Below are 25,654 nucleotides of genomic sequence, written 5' to 3' on the forward strand. Positions count from 1 at the left end.
AGCTGGCATCAGCCACAACTCTCCCTCATTCACTACCTAGAGTATACACACATGCCTGGGCTATCTGATCTAGACAGGCTGAGAAGAGCCAAGTCCAATCAGTTAACATGCACGCCTCACTCCTGACTGCTTGTTATTGTGGCAGATTGTATTAAGTGGACTCTTAAGTGGCAAAGACATTTCGCACACATACTCTCTAGCACACGCACACGTGCTCGCACACACACTCCATCACAATTGAACCCCTTTTCTTCCAGTCAGTCCCTGCTGTATGTCCGTTCGATCGAATAGAAGCCGTACACACTCACCATAACTCCCCAAACCCAACCCTCCCGAACTCCCCTCTCCTCCCTCCTTAATATGTCATGTCCTTCTCTCCCTCTCCAGAGTCCCGTCAGTTCCTGCTCTATGCCCGTCAGATAGAGATCAGGGGAGTGGACATAGACAACCCCTACTATAACTACATCATCTCCTTCACCGTGCCAGACATAGACAACGTGACCGTGGTGGACTATGACGCCGTGGAGCACCGGATCTACTGGTCAGACGTCCGAACCCAGACCATCAAGAGAGCCTTCATCAACGGCACCGGAGTGGAGACCGTGGTGTCTGCTGGTAGGGAATTTACTGTGGGAATATCTACCCTGCTTTGGTTGAAATAGTCAAACAGCTAGTTTATACAGAATGAGTCAATCAAATGAGTCCAAAAATCAAAGTCATTTAATTAGTTTAGCATTGAGCGGTAGTTAATTCAAATTAGAAACCTACATATTTGTGGGTCTCCTTGTTCGAAGACCTCATACGGGGTAGGGAAACGCATGTCATTTAATGAACATCTGATATTTCTGCGTCGTCTCTTGGATAACTTTGTCTTTCCCTAGACCTGCCCAACGCCCATGGTCTGGCAGTAGACTGGGTGTCTAGGAACCTGTTCTGGACCAGCTATGATGCCAATAAGAAGCAGATCAATGTGGCCAGACTGGATGGATCATTTAAGAACGCTGTCATCCAGGGCCTGGATAAACCTCACTGTCTGGTGCTGCACCCCATACTGGGGTAAGTAGAACAGACACACCGATGTGATAAAGCTGTTTCACTGAGATCAATGCAGCGTTAAGAAATGGCTGTCAGACACCCTACTGCTTTCACCACACACACACACACACACACACACACACACACACACACACACACACACACACACACACACACACACACACACACACACACACACACACACACACACACACACACACACACAGAGAGACCGTCTGACTGTCAGGCAGGCTCCCCACAGCTAGAAGTCTGCCATGATAGGCAGGGTAGTTTAGATCATGGCTGACCTCTAGCAAAGAGCAGCCAGCTCTCCCGCTCTAGAAGGGACTCTAATTCCTCTCTCATCTCTCCCTTTTCATCTATCCCTTGTTATCTCTCTCTCTCTCTCCCTTTCCTCTTTCTCAACAGATGGCTTCTGTGCTGAAAGCCATACATTATTTACACACTGTCACACACTGGCCGATCTCTGTCTCAATTTTCTCTCTCACTCGCTCGCTCTCGCTCTCTCGCTTTAATTTACTTCCCCCTAAAACTTATTTTCTGTTTTTCTCTCTTTCTCTGTCTTTTCGTCTTTAAAGAGACAAAAGCTCAGCAGGCATACATCCGCTCCGAAGATCACTAACAGACATTTCTTGTTTGTGTTTTTATCTCTGAGTGTGTGTGTGAGTAAGAGTGCTCTTCTTTGTCTGAGTGTGTTTGTGAGTATGTGTGGGGCGGATGCGGAGGGGATATTATCTTTGAGAATGCCTCTGCCTTTTTTGTCCTTTCTCTGTTTTCTGAGAGACTTACTTAAGCTGAGGAATGTTTCCGATCTGGGCTTAGCTGCTGGCATGGGGGAAAAACCAGAAGCAGATGCTGAAGCTGTCTCCTCTTTCACACACACACACACACACACACACACACACACACACACACACACACACACACACACACACACACACACACACACACACACACACACACACACACACACACACACACACACACACACACACACACACACACACTGCCTATAATGAGTCCAGGAGAGGAGGGGGCTGGGAAAGGGGGGATAAGGGGAGAGACTGGGATGTTTAAATTGTTTGCAGGAACTGTATTCAAACGCATGATACCTAAACAAATGCAGGGTGTGGTGGAAGTGGAGGGGGGTTTAAGTACCTCCTTGATTGAAATAGAGTGACACACATGCTAAAGCAATCACAAATGCACATGAATCGCCCTATATTTCTTTTAGGCAGGCATCACATCCAAGTGTGTGTGTGCTGTCTTTGATTGCATACATTTTTCTTGTTTTTTACAATAAACAGAAACATAAATAGACGAAAGGTTTTGATAAAGTACAACTGGAATTGATATACTGTATACAGTGCATTCGGAAAGTATTCAGACCATTTGACTTTTTCCACATTTTGTTACGTTACAGCCTTATTCTAAAATGGATTCAATAGTTCCCCCCTAATGAATCTACACACAATACCCCATAATGACAAAGCAAAACCAGGTTTCGAAATTTGTGCAAATTTAAAATAAAACACAACTGAAATATGACATTAACATAAGTATTCAGACCCTTGTACTTTGTTGAAGATCCTTTGGCAGTGATTACAGCCTCGCGTCTTCTGGGTATGACGCTACAAGCTTGGCACACCTGTATTTGGGGAATTTCTCCCATTCTTATTTGTAGATCCTCTCAAGCTCTGTCGGGTTGGATGGGGAGTGTTGCTGCACAGCTATATTCAGGTCTCTACAGAGATGTTCGATCGGGTTCAAGTCCGGGCTCTGGCTGGGCCACTCAAGGACATTCAGAGACTTGTCCTGAAGCCACTCCTGTGCTGTCTTGGCTGTGTGCTTAGGGTCATTGTCCTGTTGGAAGGTGAACTTTCACCCCAGTCTGAGACCCTGAGCACTCTGGAGCAGGTTTTTATCAAGGATCGCGCTGGACTTTGCTCAGTTCATCTTTCCCTCGATCCTGACTAGTCTCCCAGTCCCTGCCGCTGAAACACATCCCAACGGCATGATGCTGCCACCACTATGCTTCACCGTAGGGATGGTGCCAGGTTTCCTCCAGACGTGACACTTGGCATTAAGGCCAAAGAGTTCAATCGAACTCCAGGTGGGCTGTCATGTGCCTTTTTTACCCGAGGAGTGTCTTTCCTCTGGCCACTCTACTATAAAAACCTGATTGGTGGAGTGCTGCAGAGATGGGAGAATCTTCCAGAAGGACAACTATCTCCACAGAGGAACTCTAGAGCTCTGTCAGAGTGACCATTGGGTTCTTGGTCATCTCCCTGACCATTTTTTGTTTAATCCACCAGAAAAGACAGAACAAATATTACAAAGAATATTGTGTTTAAACTCAAATATACTAAAATAAAATATATATATATATATATGGTGGAGTTATGTAACACATGCAGCTAACAGAAATATATGGAAATGTCTGCTCAAATCAAAGTTACAACCAACTAATTGCAGCATTACCGCACAAGTGGAAGGGGGAAAAAGCAAGGAACTTGTCTAGTGGCCCTGAATTGAAGACTCAAATTGGTTAAAGAAAATTGTGATAAATATAAGTCTACCAGTTTCATTTAAGGACCAAAAAATTGACAGCTGTGCCATATAGGTGGGTGGAGATTTTTGATGTACCGATTCCATGGCACATGAACTGATACACAAAACAACACTGGATTCAGAACTGAGTTTTTCAATTAAAATTATTATACAAAATTTGTGCAACCAATAGAATGTTATATGGGGGATACAACCATCCCAGCTCTGCAGATTTAGCTGCGAAGAGACAATCATTAGATAATTTGTTTTGGTACTGTCCAAAGCTTGTTTTTGGTCGCAGGTTCAGGAATGTCTGAAGAATTACAATATTTACCTGGAGCTGTGATGTAAAAAGTCATAGTCAATCGATCAGTAATATAATAATACTCGTAGCAAAAATGTTTCTTTTTAATTAACATTCTGTAGGAAGTATGAGAATAGAAAGGTTCAGAACCTTTGTGAAACATCACAGCGTACTTGAAAAATATATGGCGAACAGATGGGAGGGGTTGAGTGGAGCTGAAGGGTGGGACAAACAAGAACTCATGTAAAATTATACTGTGTCTGTAAAAGGTTCAGAACAGCACAGTGAAAAATATATTGCAAATAAAAATCTAAACTGGATGGTCTTCAGAGAAAGAATCAAATCAAATGTTATTTGTCACATACACATGGTTAGCAGATGTTAATGCGAGTGTAGCGAAATGCTTGTGCTTCTAGTTCCGACAATGCAGTAATAACCAACAAGTAATCTAGCTAACAATTCCAAAACTACTACCTGATAGACACAAGTGTAAGGGGATAAGAATATGTACATAAGGATATATGAATGAGTGATGGTACAGAGCGGCATAGGCAAGATACAGTAGATGGTATTGAGTGCAGTATATACATATGAGATGAGTATGTAAACAAAGTGGCTAGTAATACATGTATTACATAAAGATGCAGTAGATGATATAGAGTACAGTATATACGTATACATATGAGATGAATAATGTAGGGTATGTAAACATTATATTAGGTAGCATTGTTTAAAGTGGCTAGTGATATATTTTACATTTCCCATCAATTCCCATTATTAAAGTGGCTGGAGTTGAGTCAGTGTCAGTGTGTTGGCAGCGGCCACTCAATGTTAGTGGTGGCTGTTTAACAGTCTGATGGCCTTGAGATAGAAGCTGTTTTTCAGTCTCTCGGTCCCAGCTTTGATGCACCTGTACTGACCTTGCCTTCTGGATGATAGCAGGGTGAACAGGCAGTGGCTCGGGTGGTTGTTGTCCTTGATGATCTTTATGGCCTTCCTGTGACATCGGGTGGTGTAGGTGTCCTGGAGGGCAGGTAGTTTGCTCCCGGTGATGCGTTGTGCAGACCTCACTACCCTCTGGAGAGCCTTACGGTTGTGGGCGGAGCAGTTGCCGTACCAGGCGGTGTTAAAGCCCGACAGGATGCTCTCGATTGTGCATCTGTAGAAGTTTGTGAGTGCTTTTGGTGACAAGCCGAATTTCGTCAGCCTCCTGAGGTTGAAGAGGCACTGCTGCGCCTTCACGATGCTGTCTGTGTGGGTGGACCAATTCAGTTTGTCTGTGTACGCCGAGTAACTTAAAACTTACTACCCTCTCCACTACTGTTCCATCGATATGGATGGGAGGAGTTGAAGGTAGCTGAAGGCTCATGGGACTAAAAACAAACAAAATATACTGTGTTTGTGAAATGTATATAGTGTATAAGCTGGAAGTAGAGGCCTAGGTGTTGTTGTCGATTTAATTTACTCCAATTAAGGGAGGGGTGGTAGGGTTAGGGGAATATAAAAAAGGAAAATACATTAAACAATGTATACCCTACCGGTCAAAAGTTTTAGAACATGAACTCAAGGGTTTTTATTTTTTTACTATTTTCTACATTGTAGAATAATAGTGAAGACATCAAAACTATGAAATAACACATATGGAATCATGTAGTAAGCAAAAAACTGTTAAACAAATCAAATATTTTTTATTTGAGTTTCTTCAAATAGCCTTGATGACAGCTTTGCACACTTTTGGCATTCTCTCAACCAGCTTCACCTGGAATGCTTTTTGAACAGTCTTGAAGGAGTTCCCGCATGCTGAGCACTTGTTGGCTGCTTTTCCTTCACTTTGTTTGAGGTCGGGTGATTGGAGGCCAGGTCATCTGATGCAGCACTCCATCACTCTCCTTCGTCAAATAGCCCATACACACCTCCAGGCTGTGTTGGGTCATTGTCCTGTTGAAAAACAAATGATAGTCCCACTAAGAGCAAACCAGATGGGATGGGGTATCGCTGCAGAATGGTGTGGTAGCCATGCTGGTTAAGTGTGCCTTGAATTCTAAATAAATCACAGACAGTGTCAGCAAAGCACCATCACACCTTCACCTCCATGCTTCACGGTGGGAACCATACATGCGGAGATCATGCGGTGCAACCAAAAATCTGAAATTTGAACTCTTCAGACCAAAGGACAGATTCCCACCGGTCTAATGTCCATGGTTTGTTTCTTGGCCCAAGCAAGTCTCTTCTTCTTATTGGTGTGGTTTCTTTGCAGCAATTCGACCATGAACGTCTGATTCACGCAGACTGCTCTGAACAGTTGATGTTGGGACATGTCTGTTACTTGAATTCTGAAGCATTTATTTGGGCTGCAATTTCAGAGGCTGGTAACTCTAATGAACTTATCCTCTGCAGCAGAGGTAACTCTGGGTCTTCCTTTCCTGTGGCGGTCATCATGAGAGCCAGTTTCATCATAGCGCTTGATGGTTTTTGCCACTACACTTGAAGAAACGTTTGAAGTTCTTGAAATGTTCAATATTGACTGGCCTTCATGTCTTAGGAATGATGGACTGTAATTTCTCTTTGCTTATTTGAGCTGTTCTTGAAGTGCATTCCAGGTGACTACTTCATGAAGCTGGTTGAGAGAATGTCAAGAGTGTGCAAAGCTGTCAAGGCAAAGGGTGGCTACTTTGAAGAATCTGTTTAACAATTGTTTTGGTTACTACATAATTCCATATGAGTTATCTCAGTGTTGATGTCTTCACTATTATTCTACAATGTAGAAAATAGTCCAAATAAAGAAAAACCCTGGAATGAGTAGGTGTCAACATTTGACTGATATTGTTATAACATTGATGGAAGCTACAATATCTGCAACACTAAAGCTGATCTACCCCTAAAAAAAAATAATAATAATAATAAAAAACAATTTAGACCCCTTGACTTTTTCCACATTTGTTTTACGTCACAGCCTTATTCTAAAATGGATTAAATAAATGTAATTCATCACAATACCCCATAATGACAAAGCGAAAACAGGTTTTTCGAATTGTTTTTTTGGCAAATGTATTAAAAATTTAAAACTGATACCTTATTTACTTAAGTATGCAGACCCTTCACTATGAGACTTGAAATTGAGCTCGGGTGCATCCTGTTTCCATTGATCATCCTTGAGATGTTTCTACAACTTCACTGGAGTCCACCTGTGGAAAATTCAATTGATTGGACATGATTTGGAAAGGCACACATCTGTCTATTTAAGGTCCCACAGTTGACCGTGCATGTCAGAGCGAAAACCAAGCCATGAGGTTGAAGGAATTGTCTGTAGAACTCTGTGACAGGATTGTGCTGAGGCACAGATCTGGGGAATTGTACCAAAACATTTCTGCAGCATTGAAGGTCACCAAGAACCGTGGCCTCATCATTATTAAATGGAAGAAGTTTGGAACCACCAAGACTTTTCCTAGAGCTGGCCAAACTGAGCAATCGGGGGAGAAGGGCCTTGGTCAAGGATGTGACCAAGAACCTGATGGTCACTCTGACAGAGCTCCTCTGTGGAGAATTTTCCAGAAGAACAACCATATTTTAGGCACTCCACCAATCAGGCCTTTATGGTAATGGAAAGACTACGTTTTTCGCTTGGAGTTTGCTTAAAGGCACAAACAAGATTCTCTGGTCTGATGAAACCAATATTGAACTATTTGGTCTTAATGCCAAGCGTCACATCTGGAGAAACCTGGCACCATCCCTATGCTGAATCATGGTGGTGGCAGCATCAGTCTGTGGGGATGTTTTTCAGTGGCAGGAACTGGGAGACTAGTCAGGATTGAGGGAAAGATGAACGGAGCAAAGTACAGAGATTGTTGATGAAAACCTGCTCCAGAAAGCTCAGGACCTCAGACTGGGGTGAAGGTTTACCTTCCAACAGGACAATGACCCTAAGCACACAGCCAAGACAACGCAGGAGTGGCTTCAGGTCAAGTCTCTGAATGTTCTTGAGTGGCCCAGCCAGAGCCCGGACTTGAACCCGATCGAACATCTCTGGAGAGACCTGAAAATAGCTGTGCAGCGACACTCCCCATCTAACCTGACAGAGATCGAAAGGATCTGCAGAGACGAGTTGGAGAAAGTCCCCAAATACAGGTGTGCCAAGCTTGTAGGGTCATACCCAGAAGACTCGATGCTGTATTCGCTGCCAAACATTACAATTATAAATCATTTGATTCTTCCGTTTTCTTAAAGTTGGAGTATCATTTGACTTCCTGTATTTAAGTAATAGCTTCTTCAAAATAAGTGACGGAAATAATATTGTCCAACCCATTGGGTATCTCCTCATATGCCATGTCTTGAAATATGCAGTTAGACGAATTAAAAGTACATTTACATTGTAAAACGTCTGACAACTAACTTTTTAACTCCGCCCATAACGTTTTGACTTCATAGCACTCCCAGAAGGCATGAATTATTGAGTCATTGTTAGTTTTACACAACTCTGCCATTGTGCTGTAGAATTTGTGAATGTTGTCTCTTGTGTAATCAAATCAAATGTATTTATATAGCCCTTCGTACATCAGCTGATATCTCAAAGTGCTGTACAGAAACCCAGCCTAAAACCCCAAACAGCAAGCAATGCAGGTGTAGAAGCATACATCCTATACATTAGTTTATACTTGATTTAGTGTACAACTGTAATTTTGTTCGTTATTTTCCAAAACTCTCTTCCTCTTGTGCCAATATGTTATTTTTAAGTCTTGGTTCCAATAGTTAATTTTTTCTAAGAGATTGTCAGTCGGATAGGCTCTCGGCAAGGTTTTGTATATCTTGTCATATGAGTATATTATTCTGACTGAAATAGGATTCCCTCAACATTGCTCTGATGCCCAAAAGCTTACAAGTCAAAATGTGATACATTTGAAAATGTCTACATTGGTCAGTCCAAAATGTATTTTTCATTCTGTCATGGAAATACTTGTTTATCCTGTTACCACATCATTTTACAGTTTCGATGTTTCTAGTTTTCCATGTGGGCCAATTCATTTGTGAATTCTGATTGCATGTGTTTCTGTACGTGTTTTTTTTAATGAGTTTGTCTGTTTCAGCCCAATTTTGTGTGTAGCCTACATATGCCTCTGTCAGGGAGAGGGAGGGAGGGAGAGAGAGCATTTCAGAGAAGGAGAAGCCATTTCAATTTGAATGCAGTGAATCTCAATTGCTGCAGGACTCTACACTAGCCAATCCTCACTGACATGTTTTCTGCTGGGCCTAACCCAATCAACATCCACACACAGTATTCTAAGCTAGCCTTTACCATGCAATAAAAAATGGCTCCTGTACTTTATACCCAATGAAAGATGCTGCTGTTAAAACACAGGGCACGTTTTTACATAGATTGTATACTAGATATATAACTACATACATTTACATCTGTCAAGGAGATGTTCACTAGATAAATAGTCCATATGGGACCTCCACGTGTGTAGCTGTTGATGGTTTTGCTAGTTTTAAACGATCCCTTTCTCACTTATAAAAAAAGAAGTATGAGCGTTGTGATGGGGGTTGTCTAATTGTGTGTGAAAACAGAATAAATAGTTTTTACAAATAGTTTTAATGGTAACACACTGTTAGGCGCTATCCAGGCTAATGAATGGCAGGTCCTGTCACTTCTAGTGATTTCAGTAGCATGATGTATTGATATTCTGTGTTCCAGGAAGCTGTACTGGACAGATGGAGACAACATCAGCATGGCAAACACAGACGGCAGCAACCGCAGTGTCCTCTTCACCAATCAGAAAGGCCCAGTGGGTGAGTGGCTCTAGGGGGAAAAAATAGTGCACTATATATAAGGAATAAATTGCAATTTGGGATACATCCATAATGTTCCTCCCTCCCTCTCCCTGTCTGTCTCCAGGTCTGTCCATAGACTTTGACACAGAGCAGTTGTACTGGGTCAGCTCGGGGAACAGCACCATCAGCCGCTGTAAGCTGGATGGTTCGGGTCTGGATGTTCTGGAGGGGGTCAAGGGCAAACTGACCAAGGCCACAGCTCTGGCCATCATGGGTATGTAACTTGGCTCCACTCTCCCTAGGACTGTACATTCTGCCTCCTAGCTGCCTTCAGCTTTCTGTCCCGAACAGTTTGAGTACTCAGAAATGGAGCTACAGTAGGTCTCAACGTCGGGTTCTTTGAGTGATCATAGTATGAGTACGATGGGTCATTTTGATTGGCCCACTTGTGTGAAGAGATGAAATGATGTCATTTTATGATTGGCTGTTGTGTGTAGGGGAGAAGCTATGGTGGGCGGACCAGGGGACTGACCAGATAGGAACCTGTGACAAGCGTGACGGAGGGAACTGGAAGGTCCTGAGAAACAGCACCTCCGCTATGATGCACTTGAAGATCTACAACGAGACTGTGCAGAAAGGTGTTTGTGTGTGTCTGTGTGTGTGTGAGAGAGTGTACATTGTTTGGGCAGCATGGTAGCTATAGATTAGAAATGACCATTTTAATCTATTGCAGCGTGTTTGTTAGTGTTTTTGTGTGTTGTGTTTCCAGGCACCAATCTGTGCAGTAATAGCAATGGAGACTGTTCCCAGCTGTGCCTGCCCACCTCCCCCACCACACGAGCCTGCATGTGTACCGCTGGATACAGCCTCAGGAGTGGACAACAGTCCTGCGAGGGTGAGACGCACACCGTGAACATTTTGTTTGGATCTTTATTCTGATCTTTTGAAAGGTCATAGATGCCTGGTCTTGCTGTCATGGAAACCAAACGTTACCTCAGTTTTTTTTTAGTCAAACAAACACAAGCTACATTTGGATGTGCTATATTTAATATAATAAACTCGGGCAAAAAAAGAAATGTCCCTTTTTCAGGACCCTGTCTTTCAAAGATAATTTGTAAAAATCCAAATAACTTCACAGATCTTCATTGTAAAGGGTTTAAACACGGTTTCCCATGCTTGTTCAATGAACCGTAAACAATTAATGAACATGCACCTGTGGAACGGTCGTTAAGACACTAACAGCTTACAGACGGTAGGCAATTAAGGTCACCGCTATGAAAACTTAGGACACTAGAGGCCTTTCTACTGACTCTGAAAAACACAGAAAGAAAGATGCACAGCGTCCCTGCTCATCTGCGTGAACGTGCCTTAGGCATGCTGCAAGGAGGCATGAGGACTGCAGATGTGGCCAGGGCAACAAATTGCAATGTCCGTACTGTGAGATGCCTAAGACAGCGCTACAGGGAGACGGGTCGGATTCGCGTTTATTGTTGAAGGAATGAGCGTTACGAGGCCTGTATTCTGGAGCGGGATCGAGGTGGAGGGCCCGTCATGGTCTGGGGTGGTGTGTCACAGTATCATCGGACTGAGCTTGTTGTCATTGCAGGCAATCTCAACACTGTGCGTTACAGGGAAGACATCCTCCTCCCTCATGTGGTACCCTTCCTGCAGGCTCATCCTGACATGACCCTCCAGTATGACAATGCGACCAGCCGGACTGCTCGTTCTGTGCATGATTTTCTGCACGACAGGAATGTCAGTGTTCTGCCATGGCCAGTGAAGAGCCCGGATCTCAATCCCATTGAGCATGTCTGGGAACTGTTGGATCGAGGGTGAAGGCTAGGGCCGTTCCTCCTAGAAATGTCCAGGAACTTGCAGGTGCCTTGGTGGAAGAGTGGGGTAACATCTCACAGCAAGAACTTCCAAATCTGGTTCAGTCCATGAGAAGATGCACTTCAGTACTTAATGCAGCTGGTGGCCACACCTGATACTGACTGTTACTTTTGATTTTGACCCCCCCTTTGTTCAGGGACACACTATTCCATTTCTGTTAGTCACATGTCTGTGGAACTTGTTCAGTTCGTCTGTTGTTGAATCTTGTTATGTTCATGAAATATTTACACGTTACGTTTGCTGAAAATTAACACAGTTGACAGTGAGAGGAGTTTATAATATCGTAATCATTCATTTGTTTTCATCTGGAAAGATTCCATGTCTTGTACTGCCACTGACCTCTAAGTGTGTCCAGTGATAAACTCTGTGTAATGTTTCCCTCGGCCTCAGGAGTGGGCTCCTTCCTGCTTTACTCTGTTCATGAGGGCATCCGTGGCATTCCCCTGGATCCCTCGGACAAGTCAGACGCTCTGGTGCCAGTGTCGGGCACCTCCCTGGCTGTGGGAATTGACTTCCATGCAGGTAGGGACGCACACATACACACACCTTGGAGGGAGGGGTTTTCAAACACTATACAAAACCAAAATCTAGTTTTTTTATTTAGATCGGTAGTAATGGTAACTATTTTGTCATGAAAATATGCTGAATCTAGCCACTCATTAATGAATGAGTATAATGGGTATAGTAGATATGCTGTTCTGTACTGATGGTTCTCTCCTCTCCCCTCCAGACAATGATACGATCTACTGGGTGGACATGGGCCTAAGCACCATCAGCAGAGCTAAGAGAGACCAGACCTGGAGAGAAGATGTGGTCACTAATGGCATCGGCAGAGTGGAGGGCATCGCTGTGGACTGGATCGCTGGTGAGGCACGCTCACACATATACACACATGCATGCAGACTCATACGCGCACATGTACAGACGCGTGCATACTAACTCATACTGTGCACACACTCTCACACACACACACTCTCACACACACACATTCGGCATCTGTAAGACTAATGGCTGACACGCTTCACAGCCTTACAGAACAGAGATGAGACTCATTCTGATCACATCTTCACCTTTGCAAGGTGAGGGAGGGAGAAGGCCAGGGAGAGAAGCACAGTCAGAGGGAGGGAGAAGCTAACAAAGGAAGAGGAAGAGGGTTAGACCGAGGAGATGGGAAGAAGCCCAGATAGGTGCCTCTATAGCCCAGATAGGTGCCTCTATAGCCCAGATAGGTGCCTCTATAGCCCAGATAGGTGCCTCTATAGCCCAGGTCACATGACATGGGTGCGTACAGAGCGACGCCTTACTGCAGGATGAGTAATGAACACTGCAGCATTCCATCAGCCCTCTGATGTTACCCTGGGAAACCCTGTTAACACTACAACACCAACACAACAACACGGCAGCATTCTCCATTTGCCTAGTTGTATTAGGTGTCATATACAGTGAATGTATAGAACTTTATTCCTCCCAAAAGATACAGTAACCTTCCACAGAACTACTTTATCAGTTAGACTCTTGTGGTTGATCCCATTAATGTTGTACTGCGAAGCATGTTGATTGTTTAAAATACACTGTCGTAAAAATGTGACTGGTTTTGTATTGCTGTTGGTGCTCTGTCCCTCCATAGGGAACATCTACTGGACTGACCAGGGCTTTGATGTGATTGAGGTGGCCAGACTCAACGGCTCCTTCCGCTACGTGGTCATCTCCCAGGGCCTGGACAAGCCCCGCGCCATCACTGTCCACCCAGAAAAAGGGTGAGCACAGGGGGAGATGGGGGGGGGGGGTTGACCTCTACTGCCAAGGCAGCAGCTGCTCATCCTGGGGAGCACATTAAGGCAAAAGATAAAACATAACATAACATTATTACACCACTACATATCTACAATACACATAGTAGTATACCACCATACAACAGAATTACATTGTTGGTGTATGTGGAGTGCGTGTACTAGCACCTGTGGTTGTACCCATGTGTGTGTCTCTTCACAGTCCCTGCTGTTCCATAAGGTGTTACCTGATGTGGAATAGAGTTCCATGTAGTCATGGCTCTATGTCGTACTGTGTGCCTCCCATAATCTGTTCTGGACTTGAAGAGACCTCTGGTAACATGTGTTGTGGGGGTATGCATGAGTGTCTGAGCTGTGTGCTAGTAGTTTAAACAGACAGCTCGGTGCCTTCAGCATGTCAATACCTCTCACAAGTACAAGTAGTGATGTCAATCTCTCCTCCACATTGAGCCATGAGAGGTTGACATGCATATCATTATGTTTAGGTCCCTGTGGACTTTTAAGGGCCAGCCGTGCTGCCCTGTTCTGAGCCAATTGTAAAGTCCCTCTTTGTGGCACCTGACCACACGACTGAACAGTAGTCCAGGTACGACAGAACTAGGGCCTGTAGGACCTGCCTGGTTGATATTGTTGTTAAGAAGGCAGAGCAGCGCTTTATGATGGACAGACTTCTCCCCATCTTAGCTATTGTCGTATCAATATGGTTTTTGACCATGACAGTTTACAATCCAGGGTTACTCCAAGTACTTTAGCCAGCTCAATAAGGGGAAAGTGACCTCGTGTGTGTGTGTGTGTGTGTGTGTGTGTGTGTGTGTGTGTGTGTGTGTGTGTGTGTGTGTGTGTGTGTGTGTGTGTGTGTGTGTGTGTGTGTGTGTGTGTGTGTGTGTGTGTGTGTGTGTGTGTGTGTGTGTGTGTGTGTGTGTACAGGTATCTGTTCTGGACAGAGTGGGGTCAGTACCCACGGATCGAGAGGTCTCGTCTGGACGGGTCTCAGAGAGCTGTACTAGTCAACGTCAGCATCAGCTGGCCTAATGGCATCTCCATAGACTACCGGGTACAGTGTAACACCCACACAGACACACAGACAAATAACCACCACCACACACCCAAACTGAACTCCCTGTCCTGGTATGTGTGTGCAGGAGGGTCTTCTGTACTGGTGTGACGCTCGTACAGACAAGATAGAGCGTATCAACCTGGAGACCGGAGAGAACAGAGAGGTGGTGCTGGCTAACAACAACATGGACATGTTCTCTGTCTCTGTGTTTGAGAAATACATCTATTGGAGTGACAGGTCTGTCTCTCTCACTCACTCTCTCTGATATTCACTCTTCCACCTATTCATTGTCTGGAATGAATTCACTCCCTCTCACCATAATCTGCCACCTTGCATCTCAGCTGTTGGCTCCCTCACCCTTTCTCTTTCTGCACTGATGTCATGTCTCGTTCCCTCTTTCTGACATTCTTTCCCGCATGTATTTACTGTCACCTAATTTATTCACTCAGTCTTTCTCACTCATCTTTCACCTTCCTTCTCAGCCAGGGTGTCTCCCTCACTCCTTTTACTTAGTCTGTCTCTCTCTCCCTGATGTCATGTCTCTCTCTCTCTCGGTCTGTGCTGTATCAGGACTCATGCCAATGGCTCCATAAAGAGGGGCAGCAAAGACAACGCTACAGACTCTGTGCCTCTGCGCACTGGCATCGGAGTACAGCTCAAAGACATCAAAGTGTTCAACCGGGCCAGGCAGCAAGGTGGGCAGCGTGTGGATGTGTTCGTTTAGAGAGTCTACTCGGAGATGATTATAGGGGCAATAATGATGTAAAGTTTGGTAATACAATTATTTAAAATCCCAAACCCATTAAAGATTTTATTCAGAATACCATTTAATGTGATATTTTTCAAATGTTTCATATTTGACTTATTATTTTATTGAGAGGGATTTTTAATCTACAGTGAATATTAAATATGTTTCCCCTCTACACAGGAACAAATGTGTGTAAGGATAACAACGGCGGCTGCCAGCAACTGTGTCTTTTCCGTGGCAACGCAGAACGTACATGTGCCTGCGCTCACGGCATGTTGGCCGAGGACGGACGGGGTTGCCGTGACTACGACGGCTACCTACTCTACTCGGAACGGACCATTCTAAAGAGCGTTCACCTATCGGATGAAGAGAACCTAAACGCTCCTATAAAACCGTTTGAGGATCCTGAACACATGAAGAACGTTATAGCTCTGACGTTTGACTACCGTGGAGGAGGAGGGAAAGGAGCCAATCGCATCTTCTTTAGTGACATCCACTTTGGAAACATCCAGCAGATCAATGATGATGGCTCTGACCGCAAGACACTGGTGGAAAGTATGTTACTCACCCTCTCTCTCCTCTCTTATTCATCCAATCAAAATAAGCATTTCGCTGCACCTTTTATACCTGCTGTAATCTGTGTATGTGATTAACATTTAATTTTTAAAAAAAAAATAATAATGTTATTTGATCTGTTATCATCCCCCGAATCATAACTTTTCCCTCATAACCTGTAATTCATTGATTTACTCTGTCGTCAATGCCAATTGATAAGGCCAAGTGAACGTAGGTGAGCACTAGTTAATCAGGCTATTTGGCTGAAGTTTGAGAAATGTGCTAAAACATTTTCCTCTGTTAGATGGCTCTCTCTCCTGTTAAGCAGCATCTTTCATCCTCCTCTCCCTCCTTCACTAAGAACAAATCCTATTTGGTGGTGACATACAACAGACCCCCCAATGGGTAGCATTCTCCAGGAACAAACAGCCGGGGCTCAAAACCAAACTTGTTTTCGACCTCCAACTGAAACATGGCAGGAAAACCTAGTGGCCAACTATTATTTCTGAGAGTCTGGAAAACAGTTGAAAGCTTTCATATCTACCTTAGTTTGGGAACACACTGTACACAACAACATAAACCAGATTGAGGCACAGCTAGACCTTCATTCTCTTTATCTCAGAAGAACATCGCAGAAAGAAACAACAATCGCTACAGAATGGTATTAATGTGTAAAAGAGCTCACATCCTTTAAAGATTTCTCTTGTTTTGTTTTTTTTGCAAGCATAAATGTATTTCTCCCAGATGTCTATGTTCTTTGCCATGTCCCAGGAGGCCCTCTAGACAGAGGCCTTTGATTCTCAGTGTTCAGATCCTCCTTTTAGACTGTTGTCTCACAGTGGGGAGGCTCTTTACTTCAAGTGCTGTCCCTCAATTGAACCTTGGAGCTCGAGCTTTGTACCACAGCTTAGTGTGATAGTTGTGTACTGGAGTAGCAGTGAGATTTAGGTAGAAATGATTTTGTAGTTTAGTCCCGTAGAGTTGTTATTATGACACTTCCCACAAGCTCTCAGACAACAGATGTTCAGCCCACATCCAGTTTGTCATGGACACACAGTTTAACCTTATAGATTTAGAGACATGTCCACCAGTCTTGTATAGTTGTCTGTTGTCACGGTTACTGACCCCCACCCCTGGCACCACCCCTGGCAACCAGCTCCAGCAGGTCCTGTCTGAACTTCTGGGACATGAGGACGTAGAGGATGGGGTTGGCCACTGTAGAGGAGGTGGCCGTGATGCGGGCGAACACACTGAAGGGCCCGAAGCGCGGTGATGACCCTGTGGCCCCATGGCTGCCTCCCCCCAGGAGGGCAAAGGTCAGGACATAGGAGGGCAACCAGCACAGGGTAAAGGCCAGCACCAGCAGGGCCGATGTCTGGGTCACCTTCCGTTGGTATCGCTCCACCTGGGGCGCTCTGTTGTCCCTACAACTCCGCCACAGGAACAAGTAGATCCCGCTGTAGGCCACAGCGATGACGCCCAGTGGTAGGGCGAAGGACAGCAGGAATTGGCAGGCTCCATAGGCCAGCTGGCCATTGTGCGACAGGAAGTTGAAGCAGGCCAGGCCATCGGGGGAGATGCGTCGGTCACCCACGGAGCGGAAGGCCAGCTGTGGGGCAGCCAGGGCGCAAGCAGGAAGCCAGAGAGCAGCGGAGGTCAGTGCCACGCGGCGAGGAGTAAGAAGGCGGTAGGCCTGGGTTGGCTCCACCACGGTCAGATATCGCGTCACGGCCAGGGCGGCCAGCGTGAAGGCACTAGCCGAGGAGCAGGCGGCACCCAGGAAGCTCACCAGCCGACACAGGAAGTCCCCGAAGGGCCAGTGCTGCATCGCTATGGCGACGGTGTGGAAGGGCAGCATGGAGAGGAGGAGGAGGTCGGCCGCACTCAGGGCCAGCAGGAGGGTGTCTGTCCCTGTCCCTGTTAGGTTCCCCTGGTTGTGTTGACCCCCCGGACCTGCCCTTCTTCGACGACCACATAGGATGACCATCACCAGGGAGTGCCCCGTCACACCCAGCACCAGGATCAGGACATCCATCACTAGAACCAGGACCAGCTCCACACTGCCGACCCCAGTCTCCTCATCACCAGAACCACTGTCGTTCCTCCACACAGATCCATTATCCGCCATGGAGAGGACAGACAGACCAGCCTTAAAGGGGCGACTCCTTAGTCCTTACACTGAGCCTAGAGTTGATACAGTGAAGCAGTGATGACTGATGAGAAAAAATCATAGCAGCAAAATCCTAGCAGCAAGATGACACTCCCATGGGTCGATATCTACCTGCTGTAAAAACTAGGCTTCTGCTTATGACTGATCAACTAGCCACTGATAACAAAGCGTGTGGGAATTATTATTGAAACGGAGAATCGATAACACTAAGGTGTGCCGTCCACGGGAACATTCAGCAGATTTGACATTACATAGGTTCTCAAAGTGAATTCTTCTGACCATAACCACTCTGAAGTTGCCCTCCTGTCAGTTAGGATTCGATGGGTTTGTCTCGCTCAGTATTTTCCTCTCCATAGTCCAGAAACTCACAGTAGAAAAGTGTGTCGTTCTTTTTTCTTCTGAAGTGTTTACCTTTCCAAAAATGGTCCTTTGAAAGACTACTGATGAGGGACTGTTACCAGTCACGTGATTGAGGTCTCCCACAATTTGAATCAATCCTTTCTCGTCCTGCCAATCAGCTCTACCTTTGTCCTAGTCCCTCCAAAGAAAGGAGCGAACATAGACATCAGCCCCCCTCTGTTGACGTTTGCGATGCTATTGATTTAGCATCCAGCTAGCCGCCGGGCTCTGTCTCTCCCCAGGACTCCTGCTATGTCTGTCTGACAGTGGTGGCCGTCTGGGTCTAAACTCTCCGGATGACTCTGTCTCCGGTCAGCTCACATCAGAAAGCCTCTGCATGACGCCTCAATCAGTCTTCCACTGCTAAGTCATCGACAGTCTGCCTATTCAGAGCCCACAGGAAGGAATCTCTGGAGAGACAGAGGGAGAGAAGCGGTGTACGGTAGTAGAGGCAGGTATATGTATGGGCTTGAAGAAAGAGGTGAATCACAGTAAATAACATGTGGACTCTGGACTTCTCTGTACTGTATGGCTTTGACAGTGCCAACGCAAGAGAGATGGGTTGGTCTTTTGTCAATGGGAGGACCTGTACAGGACAATCAAAGCCTTTCACAGAGTTTGACACACACACACACACACACACACACACACACACACACACACACACACACACACACACACACACACACACACACACACACACACACACACACACACACACACACACACACACACACACACACACACACACACACACACACACACACACACACACACACACACACACACACACACACACACACACACAGCCACACTCTGTACTTGTGCATGTGACATTACAACTTGAAAAATCAGGGTAATTGTTTACCTTTGCCCTGAGAGCAAACACTCAGCTAGAGTGTTGTGGTCTGTTATCACACCCAGATAAGTGCCATAAAACTCTGTGTGTGTGTGTAGTATGCGTGTGTCATTCCACCTCAAAAAGCACAAGAGGATTTCGACACCCATCTCAGATTGTTCTGAAATTGTTTCTATTGTTAGAAAACAGATAAGAGTTAGCATTCCTGGAACATTGTTTAAATATAATTTGATCTCTGAGAAATTAAACTAATAGTTTGCACCCATATTTGCCATTTTTAATTTATAGGATTTGTATCATATTCAATAAATATAGTATCTAACATCCCATTTGGACCATAATTCTTCCTAACAATGAGTAAGACATGAGGAATACAATACAATTATCAGTAGCCACCCACAGACCACCTACGCCAATCCCACCCCAACAAAGTAGTATGGAGCTGCTGCTTGGAGTATTGCTTCTTCACAATTTATTTCAATGAACAAAAAGCAATTGGTTTTCTACCCAAAGTTGTAAAGAACATGTTGTGAGCCGTTTTAATAAACACTAGAGACCAACATAATGGATCAAAGACAGTAGCAGGAACAGTGACATCTAGTCGGTAGAACTTGGTATTTTCACACTCATTTATGGTATAGCGACTTCAATGGCTAATTTATCTGAAGAGGGGAATAGACCATCACCAGGTTCACAGGGAATACATTCCAAAGGTTGAAGAATCAATATACAACGAGGTAATGTTTCTGGAATGCTAATCTTATCCGTTTCTAACTACAGAAACCATTTCAGAACCATCTGAGATGGTGGGTGACATGAAATGACCCGTGTGTGTGTGTGTGTGTGTGTGTGTGGCTCAGGATAAGAGGGTGAACTCTACGTTTACCACAAGCTCGTAAACTTCAACTGCTGCAGTCAGCTTATACAGGACGGAGACGGGCCTCTATACAGCAGCGATACACCGATGGGGAAGCCACCGTTAAAAGGTGTGAGGAAACGAGGAGAGGAAAGTGTAGAGCCTTGCAGTCTGACGATTTGTGATTTATTAAAAGCACAGAGAGAGGGAATTGACGGAGCAGATTTAGTGTTGCACTTCATCAATTTTTTTTAACGCGTTGATTTATGAGAGTGGAAAAACCAGAGGGAATTGTTTTAACGTCGCACACCTGGGCTCTCCGCACTCCAGCTCTTAGGTCCTTAGCTCGGTCTCATTCAGAATCTCTCACAATACCCTGCTAGCCAGTCCGTGACTCATGTCTGTGGTGATGAAATAGAAAGATGGAGGTGAAGTGAAGTGTCCCACCTGGTGTTGAACCTTCCAGAGACACTGGCCAGGCATGTGATGTACTTATTAGGTCATAACCGCTTCAGAAGAATGCCTATTAAATCATTCCAGTCCCTCTGTTTCTACTGGGATAACAAGCAGGTGACTATTAGCCTTTTGGAACAATTAGTTGACCGTAGGTGTGCTGTGCGTAACCCAAAAGTGTCCTTGGAAGACTTTAAGGGTGTGTGTGACTGTGGGAGTGTGTTTCTCCACCACCAGAGTACAGTGTGTTCCTCCATCTTGGCCAGCTCTCCTCTCCCCAGTCTCCTCTCGTCTGAACTGGGCTGAGCTGGGCTGAACTCAGCCAGTTACTCATTAGAAGGCTGCGGAGCACAAAAATGCTGTGAACATTCCCAACTATCGATGAAAAAGAGCAATGGGAAGGAAATATGCTGCGAGCTGTTAGCCATTTATGTTGTGACCTTTTGGAGAGCTGTTAGTTGGATGAAAGCCTTAGATCACAGAGGGTTCTAGATCATTACCAGTGGCCTGTCATGTCCTCCGAGTAGTGTCCTGTGAGTAGTCTCTGGACCTCCTCTGCTATGGCATCCAGCTCCACTCTGCCTGCCAGCTCTGTGCTACTGCCAGAGACCTGAGTCATGTCCTTTTAACACTCAACTGGGATTGACGTGGTATTTGTCTCTTCTCCTCCCTCCCGGTCTTTCTTTCCTTTCCGTTTTTTCTTCCTGCCCCCCCCCCCCTCCCTTCTCTCCACTCATCCTCCTTCTTTCTCCCTCCTCTCTCTCCCCTTGCCTCTCCTCTGCCTCTTTCCCCCTCGTCAGATGTGGGTTCGGTAGAGGGCCTGGCGTACCACCGTGGCTGGGACACTTTGTACTGGACCAGCTATACCACCTCCACTATCACCCGCCACACGGTCAACCAGAGCCGCTGGGGTGCCTGGGACCGCGACACCGTGGTCAGCATGTCTGGAGACGACCACCCCCGGGCCTTTGTACTGGACGAGTGTCAGGAGTGAGTGTTTCTTGGACCATAAGGGTCATAAATCGCACTGTTCCAAGTTTCTGACCCTTGTCATAAGGTGTTTTAATTGGATGAATACAGATTGAAGTACAGTATAGATGTAAGTAGATTTTCTCCTTGGATAGCGTTTAGCCCATGTACCTGCCTCTCCTACAGCACTTCTTTTGGAATCTTAATATATTCTGGTCATTTAGCAGATCAATTTATCCAAAGAGACATAAAGCTAACTAATATATTCAGTATGCTGTATACGGTATATGTCTCATGCGGGAACCTGCATGGTGTTGGAAGGGAAGCATCAAACCAGTTGTGCTGTTTGAATCAGAACGTTTACACACATCTGCCTTCTATACTGTAAGTTCCCTCGTGTTGTCACCCACCAGCCTGATGTTCTGGACCAACTGGAATGAACAGTCCCCCAGTATCATGCGTGCCACCCTGTCTGGTAACAATGTACTGGTGATCATCGGCAGTGACATCCGCACCCCCAACGGCCTGGCCATAGACCACCGCGCTGAGAAACTCTATTTCTCCGACGCCACCCTGGACAAGATCGAACGTTGCGAGTACGATGGCAGCCGCCGCTACGTGAGTAACACTGGCACCCACACACTCGCAGATGATGTATACGCAATAACCCACCCACACACATGAAACACACTTGATGGTTAAACTGTTGTGTGTATCTCTGCTGCCCCCTATAGGTGGTGTTGAAGAATGAGCCAGTCCATCCGTTTGGCCTGGCGGTGTATGGAGACTACATCTTCTGGACCGATTGGGTCCGCAGGGCCGTCCTCAGGGCCGACAAGTACGTGGGCGGAGACATGAAACTCCTCAGAGCCGACATCCCCCAGCAGCCAATGGGTATCGTCGCTGTGGCCAACGACACTAATAGCTGTGAGTTCTCAACAAAAGAGGGTGGGGTTTGGGTGGATATTTTTTTATTAGGGCAGATAAAGGGGTGGGGGGTTGGTGTGGCCAAGCAGAGTGGTACACGTATCAGAGGAGGCTGGTGGAAGGAGCTATAGGAGGGTGGGCTCATTGTATTGGCTGGATTGGAATAAATGGAACAGAGTCAAACATGGTTTCCATATGTTTGATACTGTCCTCCTATTGGTCCTCCCACCAGCCTCCTCTGGCGCGCACGCACACACACACACACACACACACACACACACACACACACACACACACACCTGCGCCACCAAAGTTAATGAGGTGCCAGAAGTAATCAGAGAGTGTGACACAGCTGAGGGGAGCTCCATACACCTGGAGAATGAGACCACCTGAGACTCCACTGCCCCAATCTATCACCCTGTAGACACACACACACACACACACACACTCCCCATCTTCTGCTCCAACAGTCCCATGAAACACATATTTCCTCATCTCTCTACCTCGTCCAGTTCAATTCACACTTGTTCATCTCACTGAGTTTCCAATCTCCCTCTATCACTTCAAATCAATGGCCCTGTCTCTCTCAACCCCCCCCACACACACCCACTATTGACTTCCCAGTTGCTTACCTCCTCCCCACTCTCAACACACACAGTAAACCTGTGGTAATTGCTGCAAATCCCATTTACACTGTGTCAGTTTATATTAGACACAAGTAGATGGAGAGTTGTGGTCTCTGACCACTCACTGTGTGTGCATGCTCAAACCCTCTCTCTGTGTAGGCGAGTTCTCTCTGTGTCGGGTGAACAACGGAGGTTGTCAGGACCTGTGTCTTCTGACCTCCGAGGGCAGGGTCAACTGTACGTGCCGTGGCGATGGCGAAAGGAAACTGCTGGAGGACAACACCTGCATCGGTGAGAAAGGGGGAATAGGGAAGGGTATGGAGAAATGAGAGAGCTAGGGGACATGGGGAGGGAGAGTGGATGAGGGCATTTTATCATGTCATTAATGATGTAAGAACAGCCAATGGGGCTGAACTTTAAATGTTCAGCACTAAAACCATGTTTTTTTTATTATGAAGTAAAGTGTCTCTTTCCTCCTCTCTCTCTCCCTCCTCCCCCTCTCTGTCCCTCTCAGCCCTAAACACCACGTGCGGCAGTGTAGATGAGTTTGAGTGTGGGAATGGAGACTGTGTGAACTACACTCTGACCTGTGACGGCATGGCCCACTGCAAGGACAAGTCCGACGAGAAGCAGTCCTACTGCGGTGAGTGAGGCCGACGGACACCTTCTTCTACACGACCTCTATAAGCTATAATGTGATGAATGCTTCTAACGTCATTTTCTCCTTGCCCTTTGTACGTCTTCAGCCAACCGGGTGTGTAAGAAGGGCTACAGGCGGTGTGTGAACGGCAGGTGTGTGGGACACAGCTCCTGGTGTAACGGACAGGACGATTGTGGGGACGACTCAGACGAACTCTTCTGCAACAGTAAGCAGGCTAGCTATGTCATGCAGTATATACTAGGTGGTATTCTGGGTGGATGTTCTACGGAAATGTTCTATGGTTGTCACCAGTGTAATGTGTGGATCTGTGTGTGTTCCAGCCACCTTGTGTACGGCAGAGACGTTCCAGTGCAGAGACGGTGGCTGCACCACCAACTCCAGCAAGTGTAACCAGATTGTAGACTGCGAGGACGCCAGCGACGAGATGAACTGCTGTGAGTCACCTTGGGCGCCAGGCTCGTTAAATCGATTTGTTAGGTTTAGTTTGAACTCGAACGAACCCAGGCTTCAGGATTGACTAGACTCAACTCAAGAAAGAACACAGACTAATCTTTCGACTAGACTCAGCTAAACCTAACATCAGACATAACACTAATCCAGACTTAAATTTGGACCAGTTGCTCTGTCATAATGTACAATGTCACTATACAGCTGGATGAGATCTTTAAGGTCAGGGCCCTCCAAGGGTCACAGTCATTTTAGACCCAAGCCACCCCCTGTACCCAACCTTTGAACTACTCCCCTCTGGGCGCAGGTATAGGGCACCCCTCGGTAGGAAAAAAACGAACTAGACAAGAATTTGTGCCAGGCGTGATATCGCTCCTAAATAGTTTGGCCTGATGTTCCTATCGACCCAGTAAGGCCAGCAGGCTAGTCTCCTTTTTGGTATCTAACTGTCATGAAAGTTGTATTGTCAGTTTTTTTGCCATTTTTAAATGTGTACATGACACTGCATCAACATTTCCCCATGGGGACAATAAAGTCAGTAAAGTTAGATACGATGCTGAAGCTAATGAACTAAATGAGTTTAGACTGACTTTATAATATATATACTCACTGTGTAACCCCTGTCCTTGTCCACCAGCTACTGACTGTTCCAGCTACTTCCGGCTGGGGGTGAAGGGTGTGACCTTCCAGAAGTGTGAGTTCACCAGCCTCTGCTACGCATCCTCCTGGGTGTGTGACGGAGCCAATGACTGTGGAGACTACTCCGACGAGAGGAACTGCCCAGGTGAACACGCATGCGCACGCACGTGCACTCATAGACACAGCACACATGCCCAAACACAGATACACACACACACACACACACACACACACACACACACACTAAGCTGCAACATTTGACATGTTTTCAGACTGTTGTCCTTGTGGACTCTGATTCAGCGGATCTCTTTAAGGCAACCAGCTGCTAGTTGAGCCCCCGGAGTTCCCATTAAAACACCAACATTTCATTAACACATGGCACAAGTCTATTAAACTCTCCCAAATTCAAGATGAGTACGAAAAGTAAAGAGGGACCTAAGATATCACAAAACTGCAAGATTAGAAATGTCATTAAAAGTATAATTGTTTGTCAGTAAATAAGTATTCTCGTAAAACAAACGTGCTAATCAACATGCTACTCTCGTTCCATAAACTTCCCTATTTAGTGCCACCCTACTATAATGTTATAGAAGGTGAGGTCAGTACAGGTGCATCAAAGCTGGGACCAAGAGACTGAAAAACGGCTATCTCAAGGCCATCAGACAGTTACATAGCCATCACTAGCCGCCCACTACCCTGTACTTAGTCACTGTCACTAGCCGCCCACTACCCTGTACTTAGTCACTGTCACTAGCCGCCCACTACCCTGTTACTCAGTCACTGTCACTAGCCGCCCACTACCCTGTTACTTAGTCACTGTCACTAGCCGCCCACTACCCTGTTACTTAGTCACTGTCACTAGCCGCCCACTACCCTGTTACTTAGTCACTGTCACTAGCCGCCCACTACCCTGTTACTTAGTCACTGTC

At 45.8% G+C, this 25,654-nt stretch overlaps 2 protein-coding genes across 5 annotated transcripts in view; one reads left to right on the forward strand and one right to left on the reverse strand.

Moving 5' to 3' along the window:
* Nucleotides 1-25,654, forward strand: part of LOC124003439 (low-density lipoprotein receptor-related protein 1-like) — a 182,549-nt gene that overhangs the window by 125,351 nt on the left and 31,544 nt on the right. For all 4 annotated transcript variants that reach the window (XM_046311699.1, XM_046311701.1, XM_046311700.1 and 1 more), the window contains exons 29-49: nucleotides 388-615; nucleotides 882-1,056; nucleotides 9,600-9,694; nucleotides 9,801-9,950; nucleotides 10,174-10,314; nucleotides 10,446-10,571; nucleotides 11,960-12,091; nucleotides 12,300-12,434; nucleotides 13,197-13,326; nucleotides 14,287-14,413; nucleotides 14,502-14,653; nucleotides 14,987-15,111; nucleotides 15,345-15,719; nucleotides 21,257-21,446; nucleotides 21,839-22,043; nucleotides 22,160-22,352; nucleotides 23,138-23,269; nucleotides 23,493-23,621; nucleotides 23,725-23,844; nucleotides 23,960-24,073; nucleotides 24,724-24,870. In XM_046311699.1, coding sequence (XP_046167655.1) covers nucleotides 388-615; nucleotides 882-1,056; nucleotides 9,600-9,694; nucleotides 9,801-9,950; nucleotides 10,174-10,314; nucleotides 10,446-10,571; nucleotides 11,960-12,091; nucleotides 12,300-12,434; nucleotides 13,197-13,326; nucleotides 14,287-14,413; nucleotides 14,502-14,653; nucleotides 14,987-15,111; nucleotides 15,345-15,719; nucleotides 21,257-21,446; nucleotides 21,839-22,043; nucleotides 22,160-22,352; nucleotides 23,138-23,269; nucleotides 23,493-23,621; nucleotides 23,725-23,844; nucleotides 23,960-24,073; nucleotides 24,724-24,870 — 3,321 coding nt within the window. The remainder of the gene's footprint in view (nucleotides 1-387; nucleotides 616-881; nucleotides 1,057-9,599; nucleotides 9,695-9,800; nucleotides 9,951-10,173; nucleotides 10,315-10,445; nucleotides 10,572-11,959; nucleotides 12,092-12,299; nucleotides 12,435-13,196; nucleotides 13,327-14,286; nucleotides 14,414-14,501; nucleotides 14,654-14,986; nucleotides 15,112-15,344; nucleotides 15,720-21,256; nucleotides 21,447-21,838; nucleotides 22,044-22,159; nucleotides 22,353-23,137; nucleotides 23,270-23,492; nucleotides 23,622-23,724; nucleotides 23,845-23,959; nucleotides 24,074-24,723; nucleotides 24,871-25,654) is intronic.
* Nucleotides 16,317-18,784, reverse strand: LOC124003440 (delta-type opioid receptor). Its single transcript, XM_046311704.1, has one exon. It carries the CDS (start codon nucleotides 17,845-17,847, stop codon nucleotides 16,837-16,839), a length of 1,011 nt encoding a protein of 336 aa, XP_046167660.1. The 5' UTR covers nucleotides 17,848-18,784; the 3' UTR covers nucleotides 16,317-16,836.

The sequence above is a fragment of the Oncorhynchus gorbuscha genome, linkage group LG18 (assembly GCF_021184085.1).
Source record: "Oncorhynchus gorbuscha isolate QuinsamMale2020 ecotype Even-year linkage group LG18, OgorEven_v1.0, whole genome shotgun sequence".
NCBI lineage: Eukaryota > Metazoa > Chordata > Actinopteri > Salmoniformes > Salmonidae > Oncorhynchus > Oncorhynchus gorbuscha.

Bases quoted from the DNA above. Each gene is read 5' to 3' on its own strand.
- LOC124003440 (XM_046311704.1), bottom strand. From the start codon at position 17,847: ATGGCGGATAATGGATCTGTGTGGAGGAACGACAGTGGTTCTGGTGAT.